This window comes from Jaculus jaculus, chromosome 9 (assembly GCF_020740685.1).
Source record: "Jaculus jaculus isolate mJacJac1 chromosome 9, mJacJac1.mat.Y.cur, whole genome shotgun sequence".
In the NCBI taxonomy this organism is placed as follows: Eukaryota; Metazoa; Chordata; class Mammalia; order Rodentia; family Dipodidae; genus Jaculus; species Jaculus jaculus.
In genome coordinates, this window is record NC_059110.1 from 34,176,152 (window position 1) to 34,199,113 (window position 22,962).

The 22,962-nt window shown below is 48.1% G+C and overlaps 1 protein-coding gene across 4 annotated transcripts in view; it reads left to right on the top strand.

Annotated features, from left to right (window-relative positions):
* Positions 1 to 1,287: 1,287 nt before the first annotated feature.
* Odad1 (outer dynein arm docking complex subunit 1) overlaps positions 1,288 to 22,962 on the top strand; it is a 29,024-nt gene continuing 7,349 nt past the window's right edge. The window contains exons 1-10 of one of the 4 annotated variants that reach the window (XM_045158927.1): positions 1,289 to 1,605; positions 2,177 to 2,276; positions 2,381 to 2,570; positions 7,121 to 7,243; positions 7,461 to 7,574; positions 12,226 to 12,293; positions 14,319 to 14,506; positions 14,710 to 14,844; positions 16,176 to 16,258; positions 16,364 to 16,532. In XM_045158927.1, coding sequence (XP_045014862.1) covers positions 1,545 to 1,605; positions 2,177 to 2,276; positions 2,381 to 2,570; positions 7,121 to 7,243; positions 7,461 to 7,574; positions 12,226 to 12,293; positions 14,319 to 14,506; positions 14,710 to 14,844; positions 16,176 to 16,258; positions 16,364 to 16,532 — 1,231 coding nt within the window. In that variant the 5' untranslated portion in view covers positions 1,289 to 1,544. Of the gene's footprint in view, positions 1,606 to 2,176; positions 2,277 to 2,380; positions 2,571 to 7,120; positions 7,244 to 7,460; positions 7,575 to 12,225; positions 12,294 to 14,318; positions 14,507 to 14,709; positions 14,845 to 16,175; positions 16,259 to 16,363; positions 16,533 to 22,962 lie in introns of all 4 variants that reach the window. The other 3 variants (XM_045158928.1, XM_045158929.1, XM_045158930.1) reach the window with 3 other exon arrangements.

Genomic DNA, 22,962 nt, shown 5'->3' on the forward strand with positions numbered 1-22,962 from the left:
TACGTAGTCTCAGGCTGGCCTCGAACTCACATCAGTCCTCCAACTCTTGCCTCCCAAGTGCTGGGATTAAAGGCATGTGCCACCATGCCTCTGGGGGATTTTTGATACCTCAGTGTAAACCTTCATTCTGAGTTGGCCATGCTATTTGGGTAGTAGTAACAACCTTTGTGCAAATGTGGTGGTGTTTTTTTTTTTTTTTAAAGGATGATTGTAACAAAACAACAACACACACTGAGATATTTAAGACAACAGAAATTTCAGGAGGCAAGAATTCCACAAGAAGGTGTTGGTAAAGCCGTTTCTTTCTGAGGACTACAGAGACTGGGCGAAACCTCCTGGACGCATAGTGTAGAGTTGGAACATGAGGAGGATGAAGGAGAGGCGGCAAGAGGATGAGGGACCGCGTCGTGAGCACCTGCACTGCCTTCAGCCAGCATTCAGAGGGAGACAGGTGGCATTATTGCTTGCCCCCCTCCATTACGCCTGGCATGTGTCCATCCCCTCCCACATACAGACATTTGTGTACTTGGATGGCCTTGAACCCTATGACCTTGCTGGATTCCAGTATTAATTTAGTAGTTGCTTTGCAGAACGTTGAGTATTTTCTACCCAAACAAATACTTCCAGGAGCACAGCCACGGGTGCAGAGGCGTGTCCTGCGGGCTGGGGGCGTGGCCTGTTCCCCGGGGGCGTGGCCTGCTGCACGGGGCGTGGCCCACAGAGCCTCCCAGAAGCCGTTGGGCGCGCATGCGTGCTGATCGTGTGAGGGACCAGGGACGGTGAGCTTGCACAGCCCCACTCCTGCCATCCGTGCCCTCTCCCAGTGAACTCTCCAAAATGACTACTCAAGGCACGCATTTCGATGAACGTTCCCAAAGGCCCAAAGTCTAGTCTTCTAGACGTTTCCCTGCAGACGGTTTCGGCAGATCCGTGAGGAACCGAGTCCCTGCTCGCAGTCCACCGCCTCCCACGTCCTTGCAGCCCGCCTCCTTCCAGGGTGCCCCTCGCACTGGCATCAGGGCTCTACCGGGCTCTGCAGACCCTGCCCCGCGCAGTCCCGCCCTGCAAGCACCCGTCCCGCCCCCCAACCCTGGCTCCTCCCGCCACGTCCTTCGGGCTCCGGGTCCTCCCCTCGCACGCCCCTCGCCGCCCGGAGCCCTCCCTCTCATGTCCGGCCCCGCCCCAGGGTGGCCGCCCCCGCTTCGTCCCCGCCTCCCTGGCTCCTCTGTGCTCGGCCCCTCCCCGCGCAGACCCCCGTCCAACAGGGTCCCCGGGGTCTTCGTCTCGCCCCGCCCCTCGCCCGTCGCGTCCCGTCCCCCGCCGCGGGATCGGCTCTCATTGGCCTTTGGTCGCCCTAGTAACTGGACAGCAACGGTGAGCTGGGGCCGCGGGAGAGGCCGGGCCGCACAGCAGGAGGAGAGCGTGGCCGGCCAGGGCCCGGAGGTGCGCGGTCCGCGGTTGCGCGCGCCCAGCGGTGACCCAGTGCTGACCTTGAGGCTCACCTCGGGATCCCACGGCAGCTCCGACGGGGAGCCCAGGTGTCTATGGGCATGACCAGCCGGACCACCCGCTCCGAGGAAAGCGAGCTCTTCCAGGAGGGAGTCGGTAAACTCAACATTCTTCTCTCATGCAGGTCCTTCCCTGCCCTTAGCTTCCCCATGAGCGTCCTCTCCTGGGCGTGGAGCCGCGTGCCAGTGGAGGGGTGCCCGGGCAGATGGGGCAGGTGCGCTCCGAACTCGGGGCCAGGAAGAACTCAGGCAGAGGAGAGGTCTGCGTGGCCCAGATCTCCTCTCAGGAGCTGCCCAGGACAGAAGAAAGGAGGCTGAACGGTGTGGCTAGGGCAGGGTCTCTAAGCGTGAGAACTGTGGACCCTGGGCTGGTCTGCTCTGCTTCGGGGCTGGCTGGTGGGGAGCTGGTGGGCAGGACTGAAGAAATGGGTAGGCGCAGGCCGCATGGGGATTTGAACTGTGAGCTTGGTTACCAGGTTTATGGAGCAAGCAGGACGTTGGGTGTGGAAGGGACATACGGACTGAGGTGCAGTCCCACAGGGTGCTGGGGTTAGGTTTGCAATGCAGTTGCAGTTTGGAGAACTAAAGAGACAGAATTCGTAGGTCTCAAGGAGGAAGGGACTGACATTCTAGACTGCTGTTAAGTCCTCTGTGTGGCCCACCCACAGTTGAATGGGAGCTCAGCCGACTGCAGTGGCAATGCAAGGTGATGGAGAGGGAGCGGCGGGCCTACAGCAAAGAGGTTCACCAGCGTCTTAACAAGCAGCTGTGAGCTGGGGAGGAACTCCTGGTCCTGGGAGGAAGGAGGGCTGGAGAAGGGGAGGGAAGGAGCTGAGTGCTGAACCCTGCCCCTCCTGGCTCCTCCTGGGCAGTGGGGAGATCAGACAGCTGGAGGAGTTTCACAGCAATCTCCAGCAGCAGATCAGAGTGGCCGAGAACCAGGTCAGGCGGCTGGGAGACAGGAAGAATCTGGATGACTTGGGTCGCCTACTCAAGTGCAGGGCCCAGGTGCAGGTGGAGGTGGAGATGGTGCAAGAGCAGATCCGGGCCCTGGACCAGCAGGTGGGTTCTGTGAGAAGGCTTTCTGATTCCCTCGGGGTCCTGTCATAACGTCTGGGTGCTTTGGTTTTTTTATCTGTGTAATGAGACCTCTGAATGCATCCACCCAGAGGCAGATGTGCTGGCACAAGCATGTAAACCAACATCGAGGAAGCTAAGGCAGGAGAATTGCTATAAGCTAGAGTCCAGCCTCCACTACAAGGTCTCATGGTGTGTGGCAGACAGTTTTAAGTTGTTGAGATGAAAGGCCACAGTTATGAAGGAAGGGATTTATTGAAGTTTACAGATCCAGGGGAGGTTTTATAATGACAGAAGAAGCTGGCCCACGTTCCCAGGTCCAACTAGAAAGAGAGAGACAGAAGCCCAAGCCAAAAAACCCAACATTGGTGCCTGTACTATCTTCATTGCCTAAGGTCATATGCTGATCTCTATTATCTACAATCTGCCATGGGGCTTTATTTGTAATCCTTAAGGTCATAACTTGAACGAACTGGTCTGCTATATTGTTGTGTGCATTCTAGTGGCATCTTGCCTACCCCTGTGTTTGTCCACATGCTAAGTTATAAGGACGTTTATACCTCCTGCTAATTTACTAATCTCTATCCAATCTTCCTTAGACCAAATATCCCTACCATTGATCTTCCAATAAGTTTGCTTCCACCAGAGGGCTAGTCCATTAACCAGCACCATGAAGGAGAGTAAATGCGGATTGACCTCCTTCCTTCCTTTGCTAACTGTTGCAGTGCCAGCAAGGCTGTTGTACTTCTGCATGCTGTGTGGGGTTTGCCACCCCCTCATCTGTCGGGATATACCCGTCAGACGTCTCCAGGTTGCAGATTTCCATTTCAGCTTGCCCCCCATATTTGCGGGTGATCTGTCCGTGAACCATGTGCTCACTTGTTAAGGTCCCATTCGGTTGTCCCCATGTTCCAATAGTGCCTCTTTGGGGGCGGGCGTTCACAGGGAGTGATGGTTTCGGCATAAGAGGTAGCAGTGCTATCTCCTCTACCCAGCCAGGCACATTCCTCTTTGCTGACGTGTCCCGATCTCTAATAAATCCATGAAGTACCATTTCCACTGCAATACCTTCAGTTCTGGCTTTGCTCCAGCCAGGGTTTTGCCTGGCACGTGCACCCATTCCAGCAGGGGCACTAGGGTCCTAAATATTAGGCATTGATCCTGGACATTGAGGCTGAACATCCTTAATTCCTCATAGAGGGTCCACGCTAAGTTTTCAATGAAAACTTAGTACTTATCCTGTGAAAATGGAAACCTTTTGCAATAGAATGCCATTGGTTTTCTAATTCCCTGTGGGTTTATTTTTTTTAAATGCTCCAGTTACCATAATTGTTAAAAACTGATATATCCATACTTATATCATCATCAGGTTGTATAACATATAGTTGACAAAACCCAGGTATGTATGCATATGCTGGATTAAGAACTTGTTGCTGTTCTTCCCATCCATGGACAACAGCCTTCCTGGTGACAATATTAATTGCAAATGTGGTATATGGAAGCACCAGTATCCAAATAATCCAATTAAGTGCTGCGTTAGTGTTTTATTCTCAGTTGGTTTTACATTAGCAATTTTGTTCGTAACACCAGAGGGAATCTTGTGTCCCTCACTGGGTCAAATTACTCCTAAGAATTTAATGCTAATATACCTTTTCATCATTAATAGTCCATCCATCCCACTTTAAACTTTTTACTAGGGCATCCAATACTTTCTGAACTCCCTCATTGGTATGGCCACAAACAATTATGTCACCCACATAAGACAGCATCAGGATATCAGGTGAATGTTCCACCTTGTCCAGGCTCCACTGCAGACTGACATGTGCAATGATTGGGCTGTTGCAATATCCCTGTGGGACTCTAGTAAACTGGTACTGCTATTTTGCCATGTGAATGTAGTATATTCTCTACTATTAGGATGCAGAGGAATGCAAAAGAACAGGTGTGACATATCCATTGTTTGAAAATATTCTGCATTAAAATTCCTAGGTTTGTTAAAAGTTTCCTCCACTTCAGGTAAATTTCCAGGCATGGCTAGTGTTTTTGTGTTTAAATTTCTGCAGTCCACTGTGAACCTGTATTGCCCATTGGGTTTCCTAACTGGCCATACTGGACTGTTATATGAAAAAGATTGGGTACATTCAATAAGAGCTTCCTGTAGGAGTTTCTTCACATTCCTTGTTATTTCATCATGTCCCCTCTTCGATAGATACTGGTTAGTAAAAGAGAGAGGAAATTTTGGTAGTTCTACTGGCAGCAGGTGGGCAGGACTCAACACTGCACTGGCCCCCTATCTATCCCTAGTATATCTGTTGGAGCTGTCATAAAAACAGCATTACAAAGTATAGTGTTATCAAATACTTTTAAACATTATCCTCTCTATGGGAGCTCTCTGGCTAGTTGGGTAGATGCCTTCAATTTCTATTTCATTGGGCTGTCAGGCAAATGACTTGGAAGCCCTGTCCCCAGCCCCAAAAGTGGCTTTTGCCTGAGTAGGCTTAGCAGTTAAAGTCACCACCTTCCTTATTAGTTTCCTCTCTCTTGTTTGTTTAAAGAATTCAATAGCTGCAGCTATAGTCTGGCTTATAGCCAGGGCTGCAGACAGGGTCACCCTCATATATTAGGTGCCCCTTTTATCAATTTTCTTCATTCCTGTGTGAATGGTGCCACTTGTGGGGTCATTGTTCCCTTGTTATAAACCTTGTATAAAATCCTTAACTTGCAACATAGCTCCATGGCCTCCTGCATAGTCCTCCACTGCCCCTCCTCCACCTCAAAGGCTGCAAAACCTACATGGGGGAAATCAGGGACCCACACAAACTCTATGCAAGCAAACAATGAATACTGCTCCCTGGCGCGCTCCTCCAGGATCCTGTTAAGACTTTTGTAAGCAGGTGGATTTTCCACTATGCTGGCCAGGCTGTGCATTTCATCTGACATCAGAATTAACGTGTCACCACCTTTTTTTCCAAATTCTAGTTACTTAAGGGACGTCTTTTGCTGCTGCTTGAGCGCACCCTTGTCTATATGTTTGTAATTCCCTCCACTTACTCTACTTCCTCCCTCCCCTTCTTCCTCTGTTCCTCATCTCCTTTAGGGGAGATTTGCCACCTTCTCAGTTGAAATTGGTAAGCCAGCAGCGGTGGTTTTCTCCCCTTCCCATTCTGCCGGCATCCTTCCAGAGTGGGTTGCTTGTACAGCTCTCTGACACTCGTCTGGCCAGTCATTTTCCTTTCATCCAGTCTTCTACGGTGTCATTTATGATTTTCCACAAAATGGTGGGTATTTCCTCTTTCTGAGCTCGAGCTATGCTTGGTTCTCCAACTGCTGGCTTGTGGAGCAGAATTTCTATCTTAATCCCCTTCTCATAGCTAGTCAGTTTCTTTAGAATTATTTTTCCTGTTTTTCTCCATTCCAAATATAGCTTAAGCTCCTTCCTCTCTGTATGCCTTCCTTTCCACCATTCCTTAAGTTGGTACATTTTGTGGCAAGACTAAATAAGACTTTCACGTGTTCTTTCTGAAGGGGTTTGTGCTGTATATTTCTGAGGTCACCGTTTCCAGTTTTCTTCCAGCCAACATGAATGTTCTGTTTGCAAGCCAGTTTCCCATATGGCGCTTGCTTGTGCCTGAGTGTCATGGGCCTGCTCCAGCTATCAGGCATTCCAAAGGGTAAGCCCTTGCCATCATAGGAGTCTGGCCATTCATCCAGGGTGGCCCCCGAGTCCACCTGGACTTAGGACTGTTAAGCCCGTGCCATTGTTGCATCCGTGCACGTCTCTGGTTGGCACTCATGCACTTTGCTTCCCTCTGAGTGGCCCGCACCGCCTCCATAGGGATTCCAGCACCTGATCTTAGGACTCCTGCACCATATCTGGTTTACTGACACCCATTTGTTCAGAGGGGCAACAAGTAACACCTTCAGGAAACTGCCTGTAACCAGTGTTTGAACCAGTTGCGCTGCAAGAAGCATATAATTTAGTTATATATAATATATATTATATATATATGTAAGCCATTTTGAGTACTGAATTAAGTAGTGGAGGGTTTATGTTAACTTTAATTGCCACACTTTATTCACTCTTCACACATGTTAATTACACCAAGTACTTTCTTCTTTTATCATCTCAACTAGCCAACCCCCTGACACTCTCACCTGATGTTGCTTGGCCAGTGGGTGGCATCTGAGTCCTTCTCCATCTCTCCACTCCATGATCAGCTGCTGAGGGTTCCCATGGACTGCTCCTCCTTCTGGGTGGGTGTCAACACCAAGAAGGATGTGGAGTATGCCTCTCTGAGTTGAGTGACAGTGTTGTGAGCTTTTGCTGCAGTGTTTATGCCCATTTTTCCCCAGTCTCTCTAGCTGTCGATAGCCACCTTAGGGTGAGCTCATTCACATATGGGCAAATAGCTGGTCTCTGGTCATGGCCCCTGGTTGTCATGGTGATGTTGTCATTGCTAGGTGAATGCCTCATTTTTGCTTATTATTACTAGTGATCCTAACAGGGTGTCTAATGAGTGCTGTGCTCCCTCCAGATCCAGGAGTGGGAGGGCCGCATCTTTAACCAGAGTAAGGACGCCATGGCTCCTGGCATCATCATGGAACAGAAGGCGAAGTTCCTTCGAAGGATCAAGATCCTGGAAGACCAGTTGGACAGGGTATGAGGCCTCAGGCTCTCTAGGCCAGAACTTGGGCACAAGCTAGGGTGCAAGGGTGTTTGCAGGATGGATCTCTGAAGGGTGAAGGGGCTTTGGGTATGGTGAGGCATCTAAGAGGGAACAGACTCATCTCCCCCTCTGACAAGTGTCCATCCTTGGCCAAGTGTCGGGGAGACAGGCAGGACAAGCCTCACACAGCACTTGCATCCCAACCCAGGTCACCTGCCACTTTGACATGCAGCTGGTGCGGAATGCAGCTCTGCGGGAGGAGTTGGACCTGCTGCGTATTGAGAGAGCCCGCTATCTGAACGTGGATCACAAGCTGAAGAAGGTGTGGGTCAAGTCATCCCTGGGTAGAGCAGCAGGGCCCAGGTCCCCCTCAGCCACATGAGGACTCCTTCCCATCTGCAGGAAGTAGCCACACTTTGGTGAATGTTCTTCCTCAGGGCAGTGTTCCAGCCAGCCAGGACACTGACATCCCTCAGAATCTTAAAGGCCTTCAAAGTCATTTGAAGAGGTTCCCTCCTTCCCTCCTTCCCTTCATTCCTCCCTCCCTGTATCTTCCTTCCCTTGTACTCTCCCTTCTTTCCTTTGAAATAATTTCAAACTTATAGAAAAGATGTAAGAGTTGCACAAACAACAATATATCTTTCAAGGTTGACAAAATATATATACATAAATTTGTTTTTTTGAGGCAGAGTCTCACTGTATAATAGGCTGGCTTCGACCTCATGGTCATCCTCTGCCTCAGGGTACCTAGTGTTGGGATTACAGGCCAAACCATCAAGCCTGGTTAGCATCAGTAATTTGCCTCCCCCCGCCCTTTGTCTAGCTCTCCAGCTCTGTTTTTCTGCCTCTCTTTCTTTCTCTCTGCCTTTATCTCTGTCTCTTTGCCTCTGTCTGTATCTCAACCTCTCCTCCCTCTCTCTCTCTCCCATCTCTGCAATCCCTGTTTTTTTTTAAATTTTTTTGTTTATTTTTATTTATTTATTTATTTGAGAGCGACAGGCAGAGAGAGAGAGAGAGAGAGAGAGAGAGAGAGAGAGAGAGAGAGAGAGAATGGGCATGCCAGGGCCTCCAGCCACTGCAAACAAACTCCAGACACATGCACCCTCTTGTGCATCTGGCTAACGTGGGTCCTGGGGAATTGAGCCTGGAACCGTGGACCTTAGGCTTCACAGGCAAGCGCTTAACCACTAAGCCATCTCTCCAGCCCAATCCCTGTGTTTTTGAAGTAGTTTAGTACTATGCTTGCTGTACTGTCGCACTGTATCTTGTACACATTGTGCTCCTAAATCCTCTGTACATTTTCTGAGAACAGTACTGTGTTTTGAGACAACGTAGTATGGTTGTCCAAGACGGGGACTTGAACATTGTCCACATTCTAAACAGTAACCATTTCAGCTGCATTGATCATTAATATTCCATCAGTGTCCTTTGCATCTTGTTTGATTGTCCTGCTGTCATCCAGGATCTCGGTGGCCTTTGGAACCCTGGGCCCCCTTCACCAGGAGTAGCACCTGGCTATCTGTTTCCATGACCATGGCATTTTGGAAGTATGCAGGCTGGCTCCTCTGTGTGGAGGTCACTGCTTTATCCACCTTAGTCTGTTAGGTAACAAATACCCACGGCTGGGCACTTCATGTAGAAGCCTGTGTTTTGGTGTGTAGGTATCTGAGCAGTTAGTGTCTGATGTCTGCTTTTTTAGTAGATTTGTTTGCAAGGAGAGAGAGAGGGAATGGGCATGCAAAGTCGTGCAAACAGATCCAGATGAATGAGCCATTTTGTGCATCTGGCATTACGTGGGTTCTAGAGAATTGAACCAGGGTCACAAGTCTTTGCGGGCAGGTGCCTTAACCGCTGAGCTGTCTCTCCCCAGGCCAGGCAGAGCTCTCCTTGATCACTTGGTTAGCTGTGCTGTGCTGTCTAAGGCGGAGCCTCCCTCTTTGTGATGAGTAAGTGTCTGCAGGGACACTCTTTACCTTGTGGGGTGGCTTCCAATCTCCCCGATGCTGAGTGCCCACCTCAGTCCCTCTTCGTTGCACTGTGCACTCGGTTAGGCAGCTTGGGTTTCTGGATCTGGTGTTCTGCTCGGCTGTGGTGGGTTCCGTGCAGCTGGGGATGGATGAGTTCTCTGGTGGTTCAGCACTGGCGGTTGGAGGATGGGAGGCTGTGCAGGGCGCCTGCAGTTGTACCAGAGCTGTTCCGCTGGTCCCGTTGGGGACTCCTTCAGGAGCTGCTGCGCCGGTCCCTGCTGTCTTCCCCTTCAGGGTTCTTGCCTTTGCGAGGAGGCTGCTGTGAGTGGAAAATCCCTCCACCTCGTTGCTGCTCCTGCAGCTCTGCACCGGGCGGGTGTGCGGGCACGTGGATTGGGGCCACTGGCACCTCACTGGGATTCTGGCTTGTTTCTTTCTTGCTACAAAATCTCAGTCTCTACTGTTTCTCTCCTGTGGTTGATAATTCCTTATGTTTCCCTGGCTAGGCTGCTTTGGCTACTATGCTGCTACCTTCCCTGGCCATCTCTCTTGTACATTTATGAGCCTTAATGCATGCACCTTCTGTCCTCAATGCTGTATTTTCACCCAAAGTCAGTGTCATCATTGGGCCACTCTAGGCCTGTGGCGGCCCCTCACCCTGGCTGTGTGTTCTGTGGACATGCTGTCACTGTCTTCTTTGTCTTATCCCTGCTCCCACTTCTTTGCTGTCTGACACAGCAGTGCAGCCATTGTCCTCTGTTCCGTCCTGGGCCTGTGCTTTGCCATTCCTCCAGGAGGTTTTGTTTTTTTAGTGGGGAGTATGTCGTGGGAAATTAAGATTAAGTTCAGCCTTGTAGTGCCATTGCTTTCCGTTCTACACAGAGACCCAGGACACACACACAGGCGCGTTTGCATGCACGCGCGCGTGTGCGCGCGCGCGCGCGCACACACACACACACACACACACACACACGTCTCAAGGCAGCAGCCTGGGCTTTCCCTGAACAACCCTGCCCCTCCTCTCCCCTCCCATCCAGGAGGCCCCACGGCCCTGTGACACCAGTAGGTAGGCCTCAAGGTGTGCTCTCTTTCTCCTGGTAGAAATCTACCGACTACTGTTTCCAGAACCTACTTGGTTTGACTCGCATTTCTTGGTCTTTTGTGAATACAGTTATGGTCAGTTACTTCTCTTTGCTTTGTATTTTTTTTCTCAGTTTTTTTTTTTTGTTTGTTTGTTTTGTTTTTGTTTTTTCAAGGTGGGATGTCACTCTAGTCCAGGCTGTCCTGGACTTCACTATGTAGTTTCAGGGTTGCCTTGAACTCATGGCAATCCTCCTACCTCTGCCTCCGGAGTGTTGGGATTAAAGGCATGTGCCACCAGGACTGGGTAGTTTTTAAAAAATTAATATTTTGTTTACTATGAGCGAGAAAGAAGTGGGGGGGGAGTGCCGAGAAAGAGAATGGGCACACCAGGGTCTCTAGCCACTTCAGATGAATTCCAGATATATGCATTATCTTGTGCATCTGGTTTACATGGGTACTAGGGAGTCAAACCTGGGTCCTTATGTTTCTCAGGCAAGTGCCTTAACTGCTATGCTGCCACTCTAGTCCTTTTTTAGGGATTTTTGTTTGTTTGTTTTTGATTTTTCAAGGTAGGGTTTTGCTCTAGCCCAGGCTGATCTGGAATTCATTGTGTAGTCTCAGGCTGGCCTTGAACTCACAGTGATCCTCCCACTTCTGCCTCCTTAGTACTGAGATAAATGTGTGCATTACCATGCCTGACAAGTTACTTGTGTTTGCATTTGGTTGTTTTGCACCGTCTGTTTTGGGTTTCAGCTCAGGCCTCGCACATCCTAGGGGTATTCCACTGCTGAGTACTGGCTCAGCTATATTCTTTTTCAGTTTTCTCTCCTGTCTTTGTTGATTTAATTTCTTTTTAAAAATATCTTGTTTTTTTTTTTTATTTATTTGAGAGTGACAGACAGAGAATGAGGCAGAGAGAGAGAGAATGGGCATGCCAGGGCTTCTAGCCACTGCAAACGAACTCCAGACACATGTGCCCCCTTGTGCATCTGGCAAACGTGGGTCCTGGGGAACCGAGCCTTGAACCAGGGTCCTTAGGCTTCATAGGCAGTGCTTAACCACTAAGCAATCTCTCCCTTAATTTCTTTTTTTTAATCTTAAAATTTATTTATTCGCACATGTGTGTCCTCTTGCCACTCGAATACCAGTCACTTTTTCTGTCCACCTTGCTTGGGTGGATTTGGGATTGAACTCTGGTCTGGCAGCTTTGCAAGCAAGTGCCTATAATGACTGAGCCATCCTCATATCCTCTTCTTGACTTAATTTTCTTTACAAACATAAGAGGGATATAGTGGTGGCTCATGCCTGTTATTCCTGTATTTGAGAGGCTGAAGCGAGAGGATTGCATGTTCCAGCCTAGCTTGAGCTATGGAGTAAGACCTTGTCTAAAAAAAAAAAAGAAAGAAAAAAAGGTAGGTGTGGGTACACATACCTTTAATTCCAATATTTGGAAGGCAGAGATAGGAGGATCACTGTGAGTTTGAGGGTGCTCTGAGATCACATAATGAATTCCAGGTTAGCTTGGGCTAGAGTGAAACCCTACCTCAATTAAAAACAAAAACAAAACCCTAAAGCCTGGGCCTGGAGAGATGACTCAATGGCTAATTAATTAATTTTGAAAGAGAGAGAGAATATGTATGTCAGGGCCTGCAGGCACTACAAATGAACCCCAGACAATTTTTCCACTTTGTGCATCTGGCTTTACATGGGTACTGGGGAATTGAACCTGGGCCATCAGGCTTTGCAAGTAAGCTCCTTTAACCATTGAGCCATATCTCCAGCACCCTGACTTTTCTATGGGACCTCCTGAAAAGCCCCCTTCATGTAGTTGCTCAGAGGAAGGTGCACAGGGAGTCAGAGGACTGTCTCTTCTTGGTGGGAAGGCTGGAGGATGCCAGCTCATTGTGCCTTCCCTCTCTGCAGGAGATCCATCTACTGCGGCAGATGGTCAGCACCCTCAGCGTGTCCTCTACCACCGCCTATGCTGCCAGGTAGGCCCCAGAGGCAGGCTGGGTCTAGAGGCAGGAAGGCAGAAACCCAAAATCTTTGCCCACACCATGTCCCTCTCCTCCAGTGACCCAGCTCCTTGTTCTTTGGCCCTGATAGTGGCAAGACATCCACCTATGAAGGTCTCTGCATGAAGATGTATTTGTGGCTGTTGCAGATGGCTGGGGCCCCAGGAGGCACTGGGCCAGGGAAAGCAATTAGGTCACTCATTAGTGTTGGTTGTAGGAGCAGAAGGAAGCTGCTCAGGTCCTGGCTTCCCTGTCTGCCTGACTGTCTGGGATCAGGGCTCCCTCTTCCTCCATCCTTGCCTCCTCCTCACTTTTCTCTGTTCTTTCTTGCTGCATATGCACACTCATCTTCTCTCAGTATCTGCTTCTGACCTTTACCACCAGCAAAAGCCTAGTCTACCTTATGCCATTTCCCCCTCCCTACCTTCCTCCTTCCTCGTCTTTCTTTTTTTTTTTTTAATTATTTATTTATTTGCAAGGAAAGAGATAGATAGATATGAGCCAGGATTGGTGGTGCACACCTTTAATCCCAGAACCTAGGAGGCAGAGGTAGGAGGATCACTAGTTAAAGGCAACCCTGAGACTACATAGTGAATTCCAGGTCAGCCTTGGCCCTACCTTGGTGGGGGGCAAGCAGAGACAGAAAGAGAGAATGGGCATACTAGGGCCTGCAGCCTCTGCAAATACACTCCAGATGCACACGCCACTTTGTACGTCTGGCTTTACATGGGTACTGGGGAATCAAACCCAGGTTGTTAGGCAAGTGCCTTAACCTCTGAGACATGTCTTCAGCCCTTTATTTTCTTTTAATATATTTTTATTTATTTGTGAGAGGTGGGGGAGATATGTCAGGGCCTCCTATTCCCAGCAAGTGAGCTCCAGATACATGTGACATTTTGTGCTTCTGGCTTTATGTGGGAACTGGGGTATTGAACACAGGCCTTTAAAGGCTTTGCAAGCAAGTGTCTTTAATTCTGAGCCATCTTTTTGATCCCCCACTCTCTCATTTTTCAAAGGCATATGATATTTACCATTTAAAAGTATACAGCCCAGTGGGATGTGGTGGTTGCACACACGTCATTCCAGCATTCTGTAGGTGGAGGCAGGAGTTCAAGGCCAGCCTCAGCTACATAACAAGTTGAGGCCAGTCTGGATGCATGAGCCACGATCTCAAACAACAACCACAACAAAACAATAAAGGTCAGGATATGGCTGGAGAAATGGCTTAACAGTTAAGCCTGCCTGGGAAACCTAAGGACCCAGGTTCGACTCCCCAGTTTCCATATAAGCCAGATGCACATGGTGGTGCATGTGTCTGGAGGCCTTGGCATACCTATTCTCTTTGTCTCTCAAATAAATTAAAATATCTTTTAAAAGTTAGGGCTGAAGAGATGATTTAGGAGTTAAGGCACTTGCCTGCAAAGCTTAAGCACTTATGTTCAGCTCTTCAGAACGCACTTAAGCTAGACGCAGAAGGTGACACAAGCATGTGAGGTCGCACATGCGCACAGGTGGCACACGTGTCTGGCGTTCCATTATAGTAGGTGGAGGCCCTGGTGCACCAATTCGTTCCCCCTCCTTCCCCTCTCTTGCTCCTGTATTAAATAATATTTTTAAACAGGCCAGTCTGTTGGGCTTACCTTAAAAACAAAGTCAGGATAGGGCTAGACATGACCCATCTGGTGCACACACTGGTACCTCTGGAGACCAGGGGTCATGTGAGCCGTCACTGTTGGCAGGAGAGGGAGGTCAGGGCCTGGTATGGGCAAGGGTGGGGACTGACAAGAACAGTGATACAGAACTGTGTAGCCAGCCTGCACAGATCCTAAACCCAGCCATCAACTGCCCACATGACCTCTGGTCTCCAGGATACCTGTGTGTGCACCAGGTGGGCCATGCCTAGTCCCATTGTGACCCCGCTCTGTAAGCCTAGGATGTTTTCTGCTTTCTGGGGGACCCAGCTGACCTCAGTCCAACCTCCCATCTTCCTGGATACTCCAGGGAGGAGGCCAAGGCGAAGATGAGCTTGCTGCAGGAGCGAGTGGAGAGGGAGGAGAAACAGAGCGAGGCGGAGGTGCAGGCCTTGCTGCAGCAGATAGCGCACCTGGAGCAGCTGCACCGCTTCCTCAAACTGAAGAACAGTGAGCGGCTGCTGGATCCCGTGGCCCAGAGGAAGCAGGAGCAACGAGGTGAGCCGGAGGGCTCCAGGCATGGGGGCTTAGAGGCAGGTAGGAAGTGGGGAACTGAGCAGGTGAGCTCAGGGCCTGGTGTGGGCTAGGGGGCAGGCAGGAGAGGGTGTGGCTAGGCCTGGTATAAGAGGATTGCGCATAGCATGGGAAGGCGGGGCCTACTGCTGCACCCTTTGGGAGCCCACACACAACTGTCACCCCAGCCCTGGAGGTGTCCTTGGGACACCGGAAGACCTCCCAGGAGAAGCTGGTGCTGCGGTATGAGGATGCTATGTACAAACTGTCTCAGCTGATCGGCGAGAGTGACCCTGACCTGTTGGTGCAGAAGTACATTGAGCGTGAGTGGGTCTGGGGGAGGGGAAGGGGCAGGCCAGCCAGGCAGCCCACAGGCCTCCGCATCCCATGCAGCTGGCCTGGATGACTGCCACCTGTGTGGCTTCTTTCTGTGGCCTGTCCCCATCCACCTCACCTGCCCCATCCTGTGTGCTTGGTGCCCCTCAGCATTCATCCCTTCTCTAGTTCTCTCCCTGCACATGCACTCCCTCTCCCCTGGGCGTCCGCTGCCTCTTTGCTGGCTTTCCTCTCCACAGCTGTGTCTCAGTCTTTGTCCCTTTTTGTGAGGCAAAAACATTTGTCTCTACCACTGGCTGTTTCTTGGGATGTTTGCTTTACTCTCTCCCCACATCTCCTGTATCTTTGTTGGTGTGTTGCTGTCTCTTCACTTGGCCTTGGATCTGTGTTCCTGTCCCTGAACTTTTTGTTGTTGTTGTTGTTTGTTTGTTTTTCATGGTAGGGTCTCGCCCTAGCCCAGGCTACCTGGAACTCACTATGTAGTCTCAGGCTGGCCTTGAACTCCTGACGATCTTCCTACCTCTGCTTACTGAGTGCTGGGATTAAAGGTGTGGACAACTGTGCCTGGCTGTTCCTGTGCTTAAGAAAATATTGTTAAAATTTATTTATTTAAAACAGAGAAAAAGACACACAGAGTGAGAGAGAATGGGCATAGCAGGACCTACAGCCACAGCAAACAAACTTCAGATGCATGTACTACCTTGTACACCTGGCGTATGTGGGTGCTGGGGAATTGAATTTGGTCCTTAGGCTTTGTAGGCAAGTCCCTTAACCACTGAACCACCTCTCCAGCCCATGTCCCTGTGCTTTTATTCACGTATTCCTCTCTGTCTGCTTCTCTGCCTTTGTCTCTGCGTGGCCTTTCTCAGTGCCTCTATATTTTAAAAATATTTTACTCGTATTTGTGAGAAAGAGAGAGAGAAAATGGGCACACAAGGCCTCTAGATGCTGGAAGCAAACTCCAGACCCATGCCCCACCTCGTGCACCTGGCTTATGTGGGTACTGGGGATTTGAACCTGGGTCCTCTGGCTTTGCAGGCAAGCACCTTAAGCACTAAGCCATCTGTCCAGCCGTATTTTTTGTTTTTTGGAAGTAGGGTCTTGCTGTAGCCCAGGCTGACCTTGAATTGACTAGATGTAGTATAAGTCTGGCCTCAAACTCACAGCGATCCCTCCTACCTTTGCTTCCCTAGTGCTGAGATTGAAAGTGTGCACTACAACCCCCAGCTCAGCACCTTTGCCTACAGTGAGCTCTGTCTGTGTACTCACTCTCTGTCTGTTGTCTCCATCCTTCTGGAAACCCTCTCTCCCCACCTAGTTGAGGAGCGCAACTTTGCCGAGTTTAATTTCATCAATGAGCAGAACACAGAGTTACACTATCTTCAAGAAGAAATCAAAGAGGTGAGTATGGCCCTCAGGCCCATCCATACCTCTCCTCCCATCCACTTCCTGCACCCCTTCTCTAGCCTGAAACCCGCCCCAGCATCCAGCCCCCTGTTCCTGCAGATGCAGAAGGCCTTGATCAGAGAACGAGCCAGTGAGGACAATCAGCACCTGCAGCGGGACCAGCAGTGCACAGCTTTACAGCAGCATGTAGACATGCTGCGCGCTAAGAATGAGCAGCTAGAGGCCTGTTTCTCTGCCCACTATACTCAGCTAGAAAAAATCAAGGCTGGTAAGTGTTTGAGGTATCTTCTTCAACCCTAGCTTTTTCTTTTGGACATGCCATCAACCCGTAAGGGTTGGCCAGCAGGAGGCATCCCATAGCAGTTCCTATCCATTTTATACTTGTCTCTCTGGGGTGCCTCTATGCATCCATCATCCATCCTCCACTGATCCACACATCTATCACCCATCCTTCCATCCATCCATGTATCCCTCTGTACTGAATACCCAGGAATGGGGTTGTTGGAACATAATAAGCCAGTGTGCCTTTAGATTTATTGGAAAATGCTGAATAATTCTCATTGCAGTTGTCTTATTATTATACTGGGATAAATCACTCAACCAGAAACAACTTATGGAAGGAAATGGTTTATTTTAACCTACGGTTTTTTAAAATAAATTTTTCTTGTGATTTATTTAAGAGAGAGAGGGGGAGGGGGGGGAGGAATGGGTGCACCAGGGTCTTCTGCCACTGCAAAAAAAACTCCAGATGCATGTGTTACCATGTGCATCTGGCTTATGTGGATACAGGGGATTTGAATCTGGGTCATTGGGCTTCACAGGCAAATGCCTTAATCACTAAGCCATCTCCCATCCTCAGCCTACACTTTTGAAGCAGAGTCTCATTGTGGCAGGGAAAGCATGGCAAGAAAACAGCAGTGTCACGTCTTGTTACTTCAGCTGGGTGGAATGGCAAGAGCGAGCTAGCTAGTCTTGGTAAGGTAGGCAAGGTTATAAAAATCCCAAGGCCTGCTCCCAGTGACACACCTCCTCTAACAAGACTCCACCCCCCAAAGGTTGCATCAGCTAGGTATCAAGTATGAAGCTTAATCAAAACACATGAGTTTCTGTGGGGCATTTTACATTGAAATCCCCACATTCTGCCCCTGATCCTCATGGCCATCTCATGCAATATGCATTCAGTCCAACTTTAATAGCCTTTATTAGTTCCAACACTGTTCAAAAACCCAAAGTCTCATCTGAGATTCAAGACAGTCTAAGTTACACACTTTCAACACATAATGGCAGAGTAAACGTTCCCATTCCAGAAGGGAGGAATGGGGCCATAGTAAGGAAAGATTAGACCAGTGCAATATAAAACATCAAATTCTGCAGCTCCATGTCAGGCTCCTGGGACTCCTGATGAGATCCTCTGCGCTCCAAAGGGCATGGGCAACTCTGACCCACCAACTATGCTGCTTGCAGCCTGGGCAGAATCTACTCCAACCCAGCATCTTTCCTTGGTAGCTGTTCCATAGTCCTGGCATCTCCAAAATGCTGAGGTTCCCACTGCAACCCATGGTTCATCTTCACAGCTTCACACAATGGCCTCACAGGCTCTCCCTACAGGAACCTGTTTCACACTGTCAAGCCTCACTGCTTCCCAGAAATGTGGGTGCAGTCATCCATTGACCCTCTTTCCTACATTTGTCATACTTCCAAAACCAGAATTTAGGTGGGCTGCAAAATTTGTTAATTGAGGCAGGGACTGAAGCCCAACTTTGAGGAGGAGGAACCTTCTTCATCAGTCTTCCTTCTGGCCCCTTCCTTTCAAAAGCAGCAGCACTCCTCTGTTGTGCTAATGCAGAACAGGTGGACCATCCTCAGTGGTGGCACACTCTTAAATAACTGCAGCTAAAACAGACTAAAACCAGTCTACACTTCTTTTGTGTAATAGTTTCATCTTTCATATCCTTCTGCTGTGTATTTTCCTCCACCAGACATATTAGTCCATTACTTAAGTACTCAGGACACAGAATACAGCCAGCATATTACACAAAGTGCCTCTAGCCCAGTTCCCCAAAACATCCTATTTCTCCTGTGGTAGTTTGAATGTGTGTCCACCCCTCCCCCCCCCCACATAGACATAGGTGTTTTATTAAAACTAACTTGGGTCTCCAGTTTCCTGGCTGAAGAGGTGTCACTGGGGGCAGATCCTGGGGTCCAGCACTAAGGTGTTTAGGGACAGATCTGACTTCCAGCCCAAAAGTACATAGAGAGGTTTGAACTGTGCCTAGATCCTGCTTGCTAAGCCTATTCATACTTGTTGCTTTTGGTTTTTACTGGATGTGTGATTGCTTCCTCTCTACTTGGATGGATGGAAGTAGTTTTTCTCACCACTAATGGAACTCCCCCCCTGGATCTATAAGCTTAAAATAAAAGTCCTTCTTCCCATAAACTGCCTGGTTTGGATGTTCATACCAGCAATGTGAAGCTGTCTACAACACCCTCTGACACCTCATAAGACAAGCTTTTAAATACTTATTTGTAAGTTGAGAGAAGAGAAACAGACACAGAATGGGTGTGTCAGGGTCTCCAGTTGCTACAAAGGAACTCCAGGTGCAAGCACCACTTTGTGTGTATGGATTTACATGGGTACTGGGGAATTGAACCCAGATCATTAGGCTTTTCAGGCAAGTGCCTTAACCACTTAGCCTTCTTTCTAGCCCTAGACAATGTTTTTATTTATTTTTTGTTTTGTTTTGGAGGAAAGCCCAACAGCCTAGCCTGTTTTTTGTTTTTTGTTTTTTTATTTTTTATGTGAGAGAATGAGAAAGAGAACTGGTACACCACAGGACCTCCAGCCACTGCACTTGAACTCCAGAAGTGTGTGCACCCTTCTACGCATGTGTGACCTTGTGTGCTTGCATTACTTTATGTGTCTGGCTTATGTGGGACCTGGAGAGTTGAACATGAGTCTTTAGGCTTTGCAGGCAAGCACCTTAAACATGAAGCCATCTCTCCAGCCCCAAACCATGTTTTTTTGTTTGTTTGTTTGCTTTGCTTTGGAGTTGTGTGTTTTTAAAATTTTTTTATTGACAACTTCCATAAATATAGACAATAAGCCATGATCATTCCTGCTACCCCCTTTCCTCTTCACAGATTCCCTCTCCATCATATTCCCTCCCTTTCTCAATTAGTCTCTCTTATTTTGATGTCATCATCTTTTCTTCCTGTTATGAGGGTTCTGTGTAGGTAGTACCAGATATGGTGAGATCAGGGATATACAGGCCATTTTGTGTCTGGAAGACTGCATTGTAAGCCGTCCTCCCCTTCCTTTGGCTCTTAAATTGTTTCCACCACCTCTTCTGCAATGGACCCTGGGCCTTAGAGGGTATGTTAGAGGTGTTTCAGTGCTGAACACTCCTCTGTCACTTCTTCTCAGCACTATTGTGCCTTTTGAGTCATCCCAGAGGTTACCATCTGAAAAGTGAAGCTTCTGTAATCTAAAAGTGAGAATAGCATTATTATATGAGTATGAACATTAAGAGAAGTGCTTACTGGACAGTTTGGTGAGCATAATATATGCATTTAGTCAGACTCCAGCAGGCATTACCCCCCTAGGGTTTATGACCTCCCCATCACAGGTTTTCAGTACCAGACATGTATTCCCCTGTGGAGTGGGCCTCCAGTCAAATTAGAAAGTGGTTGGTTTCCTTCATAACAGACATGTCACTATTGCACCCATTGGCTCATTTAGCTTGACTGGAAAAACTTAAGAGTTGCAGTGTTCATTGTTGTTTATCTCCACTGATGACTTCTCTGTCCCCCATACAGTTATATACAGCAAAACTTTTTCCAGCTTTCTGTCAGCTGATCTACAGGGAGGAGGTTTTCAGCTCAGCTCCAGCTTGATTTCTCAAGTGACCTTTCAGCCCAAGCATGTGTAATCTTTAACAAGAGGGTCTTACTATCTCTTCCTCATGGGAAAGCAAAAGCTTTTATACTTCATAGTTCTATCTGCATTTCAGTCTTCCTATTTCTCACCAGAAGAGCTCACCAGGCTCTGCTTATAGCACTGCAAGCCTTCTCTAAAATTTCAAATCTTTCCACATTATCATACAGATCAGTCCCAGAAGACCAAAAGCCACATGGTCGTGCTTATCAATGGCCCCACTTCTGAGCACTAATTTTCTGTTGCAGTTATCTTATTGCTGCTGGAACAAAACACTTAAGTTGAAACCGTTTATAGAAAGAAAGGCTTTATTTTGGCTTACAGTTTCAAGAGGAACTTTCAGGGAAAGCATGGGAAGAACAGACAGCAGGGTGGCATATCAGCTGGGGGATATATTTTTGTTTATTTGAGAGAAATATATATTTTTTATTTGAGAGAGAAGGTGGGTAGAGAGAATTGCATGCCAAAACTTCTTGGCACTCTAAACTCCAGCACATGCCACACTTTGTGTGTCTGGCTTTATGTGGGTACTGTGGAATCAAACTCACACTATCAGGCTTTGCAAACAAGTGACTTTAACTGGTGAGCCATCTCTGTAGTCCCCATTGCTCTTAGTTCTGATGCGTCTGTATTACTCTCTCAGTTGGACTTTCCTCTTTTTTTTGGGGGGGGGGTTGAGGTAGGGTCTTGCTCTAGCAAGCTGGCATAGAATTCACTTTGTAGTCTCAGGCTGGTCTCAAACTCATGGCAATTCTCCTACCTCAGTCTCCCGAGAGTTGGAATTAAAGGCTTGCACGACCACACTCAGATGGATTTGGGTCTTTTAAAAAATGTTTATTTGAGGGGAGGGAGGGAGAGTGGGAGAGAGAAAAAAAGTGAATGAGGTAAGAATGGGTGCATCAGGGCCTTCAGCCACTTCAGATGAAGTCCAGACATATGTGCCACCTTGTGCATCTGACTTATGAGGGTCCTGGGGAATTGAACCTAGCTCCTTTGGCTTTGCATGTAAATGCCTTACCTTCTAAGTCATCTCTCCAGCCCTGAATTTGCCTCTTTACTGTGATTAGCACTGGTCACTTGTGGTGGGTGGATGTCTTTGTGACTTTACAGTTCAATCTTAGTCAGTTTTTGCTTTCTCTCTCTTTATTTATTTTTTTAAGCTAGGGTTTCATTCTAGTCCTGGCTGATGTGGAATTCACTGTGTAGTCTCAGACTGGCCTTGAACTCACAGTGATCTTCCTACCTCTGCTTCCTGAGTGCCATGATTAAAGGCATGTGCCACCATGCCTGGCATTGTTTTCCATTTTAAAAATTATTTATTTATTTGAGAGAGACAGAGACAGAGAATAGGTGTATCAGGACTTTCTGATGCACTGAATGAACTCCAGACACATGCACTACAATGTGCTTGTGGCTTACGTGGGGTCTCTTGAGTTGAACCTGGGTTCTTAGGATTCTCAGGCAAGTGCCTTAACCATTTAGACATCTGTCCAGTCCCAGACTGTCCCTTTGTAGTGTCTCTGTGTGGTGTAAAGAGTCCTTACTGACCCTGAGGCTGTAGAGACATTCTTTTTTTTTGTAATTGGCAACTTCCATAATTGTAGACAAAAACCCATGGTAATTCCCTTCTCCCCCTTCTCCCCCACTTTCCTCTTTGCAACTCCACTCTCTGTCATACCCATTCCTCTTTGCAATTAGTCTTTTATTTTGATGTCATCATCTTTTCCTCCTCTTATGAGGTTTTTGTGTAGTGTCAGGCATTGTGAGGTCATGGATATCCAGGCCATCTTGTGTTTGTAAGGCATCTTACCTTTCCTTTGGCTCTTACATTTTTTTTCTGCCACCTCTTCTGCAATGGACCCTGTGCCTTGGAATGTGTGACAGAAATATTTCAGTGATGAGCACTCCTCTGTCACTTCTCAGTACCATAATGCCTTCTGAGTCATCACAAGGTCATTGCCATCTGAAAAGAGAGCTTCTCGAACCAAAAGTAAGAGTAGCATTAATATATAGGTATGAACATTAACAGAAGTGTTTACCAGGCAAGCATAGTATATACATTTAGCCAGATAATAGCAGATGATACACCCCTAGGGCTCATGACTACACCTGTTGTAGGTTTTCAGTTTCAGGGATGGAGTGGGCCTCCAGTCTAATTAGATAGAGAGTGATTGGTTTCCTCCATAACAGACATGACACTATTGCACCCATTGGTTCATTTGGTCTGGCTGGCCAAATTTAAGTCCTGCAGTGTCACACTGTTGAGTATCTCCACTGGTGATTTCTCTCTTTCATTGAACTGCATTCAGCATAGCTTTTTCTAGCTGTCAGTGGTCTACAGGGAGGAGGTTTTCAGTTCAGTTCCAGCAGGATTTCTCAGTGACCTTGCAGCCCAAGTATTTGGAGTCTTCAGCAATAGGGTCTTACCATTGACTCCTGGTGGGAAACCAAGAGCTTTGGTAATGGCCTGTAATATTTTGGGGCCACAAGGATCCTCCCTGGCCAACAATTCACTGTAAGGTATCCCATCCCTGGCACTGAAAATTTTCTAGTAACAATCTATGGCTCCTGAGTGTTCCATTGTCCAAAAAAGTAGGTTTCCATTTGACTTACATTTTGATTAGTCCTCTGTCCACCTTTCCTTTACTCAGTCACTTCCCCTGACCTCACTTAGGCCTTTTCACCCCCATTAATCTGTTCTTCTACTTACATATATACAATACCATCCTATTAAGTCCTGCCTCCATTCCTTTCTATTCCATTT